Source organism: Melanerpes formicivorus, unplaced genomic scaffold (genome assembly GCF_026170545.1).
Source record: "Melanerpes formicivorus ecotype bairdi unplaced genomic scaffold, bMelFor1.0.p_v2 SCAF_10, whole genome shotgun sequence".
Lineage (NCBI taxonomy): Eukaryota > Metazoa > Chordata > Aves > Piciformes > Picidae > Melanerpes > Melanerpes formicivorus.
In genome coordinates, this window is record NW_027142362.1 from 11242738 (window position 1) to 11251929 (window position 9192).

The 9192-nt window shown below is 52.4% G+C and overlaps 2 protein-coding genes across 7 annotated transcripts in view; one reads left to right on the forward strand and one right to left on the reverse strand.

Moving 5' to 3' along the window:
• Positions 1–2824, forward strand: part of PPIP5K1 (diphosphoinositol pentakisphosphate kinase 1) — a 42663-nt gene extending 39839 nt beyond the window's left edge. For 3 of the 5 annotated variants that reach the window (XM_068143660.1, XM_068143661.1, XM_068143663.1), the window contains one exon: positions 1053–2823. In XM_068143660.1, the coding sequence (XP_067999761.1) occupies positions 1053–1717 (665 nt within the window). In that variant the 3' untranslated portion in view covers positions 1718–2823. Of the gene's footprint in view, positions 1–1052 lie in introns of all 5 variants that reach the window. The other 2 variants (XM_068143659.1, XM_068143664.1) reach the window with 1 other exon arrangement.
• A 1126-nt stretch (positions 2825–3950) lies between these two features.
• Positions 3951–9192, reverse strand: part of MAP1A (microtubule associated protein 1A) — a 56811-nt gene continuing 51569 nt past the window's right edge. For both annotated transcript variants that reach the window (XM_068143657.1, XM_068143658.1), the window contains 2 exons: positions 8203–8435; positions 3951–7481 (listed from right to left, as the gene is read on the reverse strand). In XM_068143657.1, the coding sequence (XP_067999758.1) occupies positions 7326–7481; positions 8203–8435 (389 nt within the window). In that variant the 3' untranslated portion in view covers positions 3951–7325. The remainder of the gene's footprint in view (positions 7482–8202; positions 8436–9192) is intronic.

Below are 9192 nucleotides of genomic sequence, written 5' to 3' on the forward strand. Positions count from 1 at the left end.
AAAGGGAAAATAGGTAAAAGGGAAAGCAGTCATGTGTTCTGTGAAAAGGTTTCAAAGAACGATGCAGACTGGGACTCTAGTATTGTACATTATGAGGACATCTACTGTTGTTGGGTGGATGCTGTCTGTCCAGACATTCTCTGCTTTGGGCACTAAGACATGGAGGGCACATTGTTTTCACCTCAAATTGTGTGGTTCTCTGTGACACAAGGTCACCTCAGGGCTGACATGGGGAATGCCTTCGTTTCCCACACGCATGCCTCACCCAGGCCTCTGTGCAGGACTAAAGTTCATTTAGCTCTTCACCTACAGGCTTTTTTGCAGCTCCTGAGCCTCACTTGTCACAGTCTCTGTAGAGCTGGTGACTGTTGTTAGTCCCTTTGAAGACCTGACTGGAATTCAAAGGGGAAAAGGTTAGCCAAGGGCTGCCAAGCCAGGGCTGCCAAGTCAAGGCTGCCACTGAGAGAGCATTCCTGCTGTTTTCCTGGCTGTTCACTCCTTGTGCCAGTGGTGTGTGTATGTGTAGGCAGCAAGGTCAGGGCACTCAACTGACAGAACAGTTGTTCAGTCTTCCTCTCTTTATTGGATTAGATGTCATTGAGATCTGTTCTGTGGTTTTGTTTATTGTACAACACCAGGCAAGAATAAGCACTGGCAGAGAGGCAACATTTCTTCCTACAGCGGTGACTCTAGCTCAGCATTCAGGGACTGTGTGGGTCAGGAACGAAGAGGAGCAAGGCTGAAGCTGAGAGTGTTCTATAGTAGTGAGAGAGTGAAGGAAACTGCTTTTCAGCTCAAGGCCCAGCATCACACGGCACATCTGCTCCATGAGAACAGAATCCACTCTTTGCTGTATGGCAAGATCAGTTGTGTTTGTGCTTAGGTTTTCGTCAGCTGAGCTGCCGGAAGCACACCTAAGAGCAGCTGCAAGCCCTTGCCAGGTTGCATGGCAACCTCTTGTCTGCAGAACTGTCAGACTGTGACAACTTGTCCCAGGCTGTGGGCTGGGGAAATACCAGCTAAATGTTTAAGATTCTTCTTCCTCTTTGCAGACAGCAGTGGCCCGTCCAGTACTGTCTCCAGTGCAGGCCCATCCTCCCCAACCTCTGTGGACAACTGCGCTCGCTTCAGCTTCACTGAGAAACTCTCCATCAGTCCCCCCAAAAGTGAGGAGCAACTGACTGGCCAGTCCCCTGAGGAAGATGAGAGACAGGCTCCAGGTGCGGAAGCGGGCATGTCTGAGCTGCTGGTGGTGGCAGAGCCAAGTGCCCCAGACAGCCTCACCTGGAGTACGGACCCAGAGCCAGGCAGGGTCCTGGAGCTGGCAGAGGAGGACTCTAACCCAGAGGAGAAGAGCATGGTGCATCTGGATGAAAAAGAATCAGCTAGGGAAATATTAGAGCCAAGTAACACAGGAAACCCAAAGTGTGGTGCAGAGTCTGATACAAGGCTGGCTGGGGAGACCCTGCAGCCAGGTGAGGGGTATGTGGGGGGAATGCCTGGCCTGAATCAGTCAGGGCTGTCCAAAGAGATACCCTGTGAAGAAGAGCTGCTGGGAGAGGCACAGGACCCAGAGCATAAGGTCAAGGGGCTGCTGGGGGACAGTGCTATGTCAGGCCAGCTTCTGTCTGGTCACCCATGCCAGGTGCAGCCACTGTCTCCTGAGAAGAGCGAGGAGGAGCTACAGCTGCTATGCCAGGAGGATCAGCAGAACTAGTGGCTCACCGAACAGCACACTGCAAGCGCTTCTAGCCTGGTGGCAGCCCAGCTTCTTGCACAGTACCTCCTGCAGCTGGCTGTCCACAGCACAGAACAAGCCATGTCCCAAGACCACAGGGCTCTGGGGCATAGAAGAGCCTGCTCTGCTCCTCCCCAAGCCAGCTCTCTGCTGTTCAGCAGGAGATGATGCCTCATCTGCCTCATTAAATGAACACCATGTGCAGACTTGGGACTGGCATGGCACCTCCATAGAGCAGGTACATGGGGCTGCACTGGTGTCCCAAGGGGCCTGTGCTCACTGGCCGTTACGAGGATTGGTGCAGACAAGGCTTTTGGGGTGGTAAGTCCAAAGGAGACAGATGATCCCTTGAGATTTTTTTGGCTCACAGCCTTCAGAGAAAGGCATTCTGGGCCCAAAGTAATCAGATCCGTCACAACCACCAACCTCCTCTCTGTTCCTTCCTTCTCCCTCTCTCAATTCCCACCACTGGCCACCAAAACCAGGTCCAGGAAGTCCATGGCAGGAAGACTAGAAGCTGAAAGCATTCTGAGTGTGGGAAGGAAAGAAGGGAGGGGATCGGATTCAAGACTGCCACTGGCAAGAAAACATCTCTTTGGCATGGACTTGGATTCTTTTCCTGCTGGGCTGGGGCAGGTAGCTGGGAGCCTGGAGATCCAGCCTGAGAGAGGTGGGCAGGGAGGACACACACGGGTTTTTTTCTAGTCCCCAAGGGTCAGGCAGGGTACAGCTCTGAAGTCTTGGTGACAGAAATGAAAAGAAACTGCTATTTGAACAAATCAGGATTATTAGAAACCAATAAGGAGAAATCTTTATTATATATAAAAGGAGAAGTATTTAAAATATATTTATGTAACTGACTTGTGAGCACAAGCCTGAGGGCACGACCGCCGCCGGCGCCCCTGCCGCGCCCCGCGGGCAGCCCAGGGCCGCGCCCCCCGTGCCTCTGCTTGTGGACAAGTCTGCGTCTCTGTCGTAGCTAGGATCTGTGTTGTTGTGAAGCTGTGCCCAAAGATCTCCATGCTGTGTTGTGATGATGTGTTCACAGTAAACCTACGCTGTGGCTCTGCTGTCTCTGTCTCTGATGCTGACTGGCACAGCGGTGTGTGTCTGCCAGAGCTTGCAGGTGCCTGGCACTCAGCGAGCTCTGCTCTGTCCCCAGCCTCCTGGAAGAGAAACTGGCTGAAATCACAGCTGAAGTGAGTGCTCTGGCATGGGGCTTGAGTCAGGAGGGCCAGATAGCTGTTTTATTCTTTACAGAACTAGTCATACTGGGGAAGAGATCCTGGGTTCCCACGTTCCAGGGTGGTTTGCAGTAGAGCAAAGCTGCCAGGACAGCCTGTTGAACTCCTTTCACTTGAGCCATACCTTTTTGTCATGGGTACTGTGTCCTCTTCCTTGTGCCTGACAATCCCTTCCTGCCAGTTGGGGTGTTTAAGAAAGGTGATGCTTGCTTTCACTTGAAGTGCAGCACTGTGCTGAAAGGGGACCTGCACGCTGTGCCAGCCTGTTCTGGTGAGGTTGTGTGCCAGGGTCTGCCTTGTGGTGAGGGGAAAGTTCTCGCTTTCATGGACAACCGTGTGTTAGAGACCTGGAGGTGCAGAAGCCCTGGCCAGTGCCTGTTGGGCTGAGGCTGCAGCCACAGCCTGCACCTCAGGACAGCAGCACCAGATCCCACTCATGTCCCTTGGTGATGCCCAGGGCCCTGGTTACCCCCATCCTGCCCACACCCTCCCAGGGCCAGCAGTGGTGGCACCCAGCAGGGTGGCCAAAGCACCTGGCTGCCATGGGCTGCCATCCCCCAGGATGGGAGGCCCATCCCCCAGGCTGAGAGGCCTTCCCAGCCTGAGGAATGCCGCAGTGCTGGCCAGAGCTGCCCTCTGCAAGAAGTGCAGGGGCAGGTAGAGGGCTGCAGTGAAGAACTGGTCCCAGCAGCTGCAGTGGTGGCAGGACAGACTGGACATCCCACTTGGGATGAGGACATCCTGCTTGGCCCTTGGCTGCTGAGCAGGGCAGGGTATGTCCTCTGAAGGGCGGCGGCTAGAGTTGTAAACCACCCCACCGGTGCCCCGTGCGGGCACCATGCCCCTGTCGTGCCTGTCCCTTCCCAGGGGCCACAGGAGGTTTAGCAGCTGCCAGGGAAGGTGCAGCGCTGGTGCAGGACTGGCAGCAGCGTCCTGCCTGCTGCAGCAACTCGCTGGAAGAAAGCCAGGAACCACTGGAAGTTCTTGTTCGCAATTAATGTGGCTTTATTATTGATGTGTTGGGCTCCTCTCCTGACAGCAGGTAGTTACAGAGTGTTCCACATGGAAAGGGGCAAAAGGGACGAAACTCAAGGAACTAAATTCGAAGAGAAACATGATGCTGAAGAAAAGAATCAGGGCTCTGTTCTTAAACATTTAGCATAGGAGAAGCTAGGAGCACGAGTTGCCATTTCAATACAGTTAAGACGTTCACTTCTTTAATTATAGGTTTAAAAGAGTAGTTTGTACCTATTACATACAGGAAGGTTACGCGTTGTTGCCCACATGCAGAAACAAGCAAAAGCAGAGTTTAACTGTTTATAGTGGTGTGTTACCTCTGGCTCTGGATGGGTTCTGCTGGCTCCTGCAGCCTGAGCAGGGTCAGACTCTTTACAAATTTGCCTTTGTGTTTATTTTTTTTAAGAAGGCTTCCGCCCCCCCCCCCCCCCCCCCCGTGGGTTTTGAAGGGGATAGGGAGGGGAGGGAGGAGGGGAGGGAGGTTGAAAGGAGGAAGACAAAGAAGAAGGGGGAGAAGCTGAAGGCAGAACAGACTGCCACAAAAGACTTTTAAAAAGGGTGGAGCCTCGAGGACAGGGAAGCGAACTGGTGTAGGATAAAGCTGCCCAAGCAGCGCGGCTGCGGCGCGCAGGAGCACGGCACATGGAGGGCAGGTGCCAGTGACCGTGCTCCTGCCTGGAGGATGCAGGCACCTTGCAAAGCCTCACTATGAACTGCTGCTTAGTCAGAATTGCTTCAAGTTTAAAACCGAGAAAACATTCATGTGTGGGTCTATCTAAGGTTAGTGCATTAGCTTTTACACCTAGCCACGCTCACAGGAATCCAGGCTGTGAGGGTCACATTTGTTCCCCTGCTGGTACCCTGTGACTGCTCTGCCTGGCAGCCAGTCCCTGGCTGGGGGGGCAGGATCTCCCCCAGCTCTGAAGCCACCCCCTAGCAGCTCTAGGGAGCAGAGCAGGTGTGTCGCTGCCTGCACTTGCTGCTGTCACCAACGCTTGTGAGCGCTGGCCCCAGCAGGCTGCAGAGAGCAGCATTTGTGCTACTGGCAGACACACCCTGGGTCCCTGGGGAAAATGGATACAGGGCAGGGATTTGCTAAATCCCTGAGTAAGCTCCCATGCTCCTAACAAGGGCTGGGTGCTCCCAGGGGAGGGGCTGCCAGCCTTCGGCTTTGTCTTGCAGCTGCTGGGTTCAGCCAGCCTCTCGGGCTGCAAGCAGAGACCACTTTTCCTGCCAGCAAGTTCTCTATGGTCTTTTTATGTTGTCACTTAAATTGCAGCATTGAAATATTTGTACTGAGAAACCTCTGGACTGACACTAAGAGCACATGGTGTCATGGTAACATGTATAAATTAAAATATTACATCCACACAAAATGCAGCTGAACAGAAAAAAATAAATATATAAATTAAATGCAAAATAAACCATTTCCCTAGAAAATACGTTTTAGTCCTAGGAGCAGGTTTCTGAGCAGCATTTTATTTATGTCAGCTGCCGAATAAAAACAAGCACTGGGACTGCAGTGTCCCAGGCAAGCTCGACGCAGGCTCCCAGGACGCTTGTTATGGAGTCAGACCTCGGCTCGGGGCCAAGCCCAGCGGGTGACACAGCAGATGGAAATGCCTCCGAGTTGTACGTCACACTTTGCAGCACTGCTTTCCAACTCATCTCTCCTTCCCCAGAGCACACCCTGCTGCCACCCTGCGTGTCTTGCAGACAGAGAACGGCCAGATTTGGGAGAAGACTCTCCCGAGATGCTCCTGGCAAAGGCTTTCAGGTGCTGCAGTCTCCGCACACCCTAGCGCTCGCCCTCCTGAGCTGGTCGTGCTGCAGGGACTGGAGCCCCGCCACTGGGCTGGGTGTGCACACCGAGGGGACTCAGGGAGACTGCTGGAAGGGGCAAGGATGCACTCACAGCACACAACTGCACTCTTTGCCAGAATGGCCAGAGAGCAAGGACCTGCCCCAGAGCAGGCTGCAAGGTGTGCACAGCACAGCTCTGACAGCACCTCATCTGTGCTGGCAACAGGAGTCTGCATGTCCCTGCCTTGGTCGTGGAGGAACTAAGAGCACCTGCATTTAGTAACCTCCTTCCCCCAAGTGTTTTTGGAAGGGGTTTCTCTTTCCTCACACCACAAGTTCTATTTGCCACACCCTGCACAGTTAGGGGGTGACAAGAAAATGCTTGAACACAGCTAGCTGCCAGCAACACAGTGGACTGCCAGCACACAGGCAGCAAGGAAACTGCTGCTGTTTGTGGAGCTGTCATATGTCAGCTGCCCTGGCCAGAGCCATGCTCAGGATAGCAGGTGGGTTCCTCAAGGGCCTCACCACACTCCTCAGGAGCCCCTTTGATTTACAAGGACAGGGAGGTTTCTCGTACGTCTTAGGCCAGCAGTGGCCAGGGTTGTTGCAGCCCTTCTGCTTTAGAGGGGGCTATAGTTGTGCGTTTGGATGCTCTTTTTGTGTGACTGTTCAGGCAACAGCCCCTCTGTGCCTCCTGCTGTCACACTGCTGGTGTGCAGGAGGAAGTTGGTCACTATGCAAAACTCCAGTTAGCAGGTTAGGGATGTGCCCTTTGTAGCAAAGAACAACAGGCTGAACCTTCCCCTCCCACTGACATCCCCAAACAAACATGGCCTTCGTCCCAGCTCCTTCAGCAGAGCCAGCAGGTGCTGCAGGATGCCACAGCCAACGACATGGGACAGAAGCCTGCAGAGCTGGCAAACGGTGGCCCTGCCTAGCTGGAGGACAGGTCCCCTTGCTCTGAATACCACCTGAATGTTCAGGGGGGGAGATGGAAGGATGACTTTCACTGTCACATTACAGTTGGAGGATTTCACCTCCCCTCCTCTCCTAGGTGCATTTTCTTTGCAAAGTAATTTTCTTCTCTGCCCCCCTGCCCCCCATGCACCATCTACATGCAGCAGCAGCACATCAGCCCTCACCAGAACGATGAGGTTCCTGGTGCTGCAAGTTAAATGACAAGGCAGCCAGGAAGAGAGTAGAACAAGCTCTCACAGCAGCAAGGCAGCCAAGATAGTATACAGAAACTGTACAGGCAGCAGAATAAAGCAGGGAAAGTAAAAGTGCCCCTGGCCTGCGACTGCTCTTGCAAGAAATCTTAGCTCAGTCCAGCATTTTACAGAGCCCTGCACTTCTTTCTCATGGCATCCAGTGCTGAGCTAGATGGATACCTGATTGCCTGACAAATGGGAACCATGTAGAGGACTAAACCAGAGAAGAACTGGACTGTGATTAGATGGTGTCTCTGATGTTGCATTGGTGATTGGAGAGTCAATGGATGAACGCAAAGTGTGGGAGGTTTAGAATTCTATCTTACAGGCTGGAAAAGATTCATCCTGCATCACTACAGTGCTGCTGCTGGCCAGTACCATGATGTTTAGCTCCTGCTGTTTCTCATGGGTCTGTTGGTACCATTCTCGTGTCACCTCAGTATCATGTGTTGGGATCAAAGTCACCTGGGAAAAGAAAGCAGCAGGGATGATTGTCTGAGAACAACTGCAGTGACAAACAATGCCCACAGGAGCCAAGACTAAAATTTCCCATTAATTTTGGAACACTGTACCCTTGGTACTGCTTGTTCTACTTAATGTCTTTCAGATGTCAGGTTCTCTGAGGCAGAGATGGGGCTTTATTTTATGCAGTACCAGCACAATGAGGCTCTGAGCTGGCTGCACACTGGCAGCACTGACACCACAGTGATGAAAATGGCTGCAGTGCAGGGGGGAGCAGCTTCAGGGACAGCCTTAAAAAGATCCCTCAGTGTGCAAAGGAACAATGCTGAGAGTGTCACTGTTAATGGCCTGACGATGTGCCTACTGACCCAACTTGCAACTGAGGGCCCTGAGTGCTTGCTTTCACTTGAGGATACACTTGTCCTGCAGCAGATGAGGAGGTGTGTATGATCCCTAAGTGCTTTCTTCCCTCAGAAGGAGATGGAACTGCTTCCACTCACATAATTCCCTGGATCTCCTCCTCCTGGGTACAAATAGTAACAACTCTAAGACTGCAGATCAGGACAAGCCCAGAACCATTTCTTCTCAGAGTGCTCCTCTTAGAATGCTCCCTACCATACTTCCTCTTAGAGTGCTCCCTCTAGAAATGTTTGTGACACACACCTCCCCAGCACTTGTGACATGAGAAGCATCACACACACTCCCTGGCACTTCCATGACCTACCTGCAGGTTGTCCCCCCACTGAGACTTCCCTTCCAGGAGTGCATCCAACACGGCACGGCTTGGTTCTCCGTTGGCTGCATCGTTCCCGCTCACAACATAATACGATGCTCGAACCCGCTTGAAGAACTCCAGATCTGTGTTCTTTCCGCTGCAGTGGTTGGGGATATATGCCAAGTCCACATAGACAGGTGGGCCCATGGGCACAGGCAAACTGCTCTTGGGACTACTGGAAGCTTTGGAAAAAACAAAACAGAGGCTATCAAAACCCTTCCAGAAAGGACAAACACTCAATTCAACACTGAAGGGCTTGAAGTCTAGAAAGGTTTTTCTCTGCAGCTGCAGCAACAAAATGAAGACTTTTCCAGGCAGGCTCTGCTGCTCAGAGGTGAGCTGGCTGCATTCTGGGGCCAGTGCTGTCAGAGCTCTTAGGAGGCAAAGGGGCTTCTGCTGTTCTTTGGGGAGGGACTGGAAGGCTTTGTGCTCAGAAGCCTTCCCTGGGGAAAGGAATAAAAAATCTCCATTATTACCTTTCACAGAGTTGTCAGCCCAATCAACATCTAGTCCTAATTTTTGTTGTTTAATAACATACATTTGATAAAGAAACCCATCCTGGTGCCATTGTCTGCTGTCCTAGGGTATTACAGTCGTCCTTCTGGAAGCTCCGTCCTGACTTTCTGCCATCCTTGCTATTCCAAGGACTCTGCTGCTGCTCTTTCCTACAATTTGTACCTCTCTGCTTCATTTGCTGCTGCTTACACTTAGAAGATGAGAGATGGTCAAACAAGAGCTGTTATACTCAGCAAGCCATATACACCTATACAGCCTTCCCTAGGACTGTCCCTTCTCTCCCTCTTGCTCCCTGTGGAAATGCAGAAACCTCTGTGCTTTTTTCCTCCCATAAACTATCTCTGTGTAGGCTCTTCTGTGAGCAAAACGCCACCAATGACCAGTGTGGACAGCTCACTGCACTGCCTAGCTGCTACCCTTACC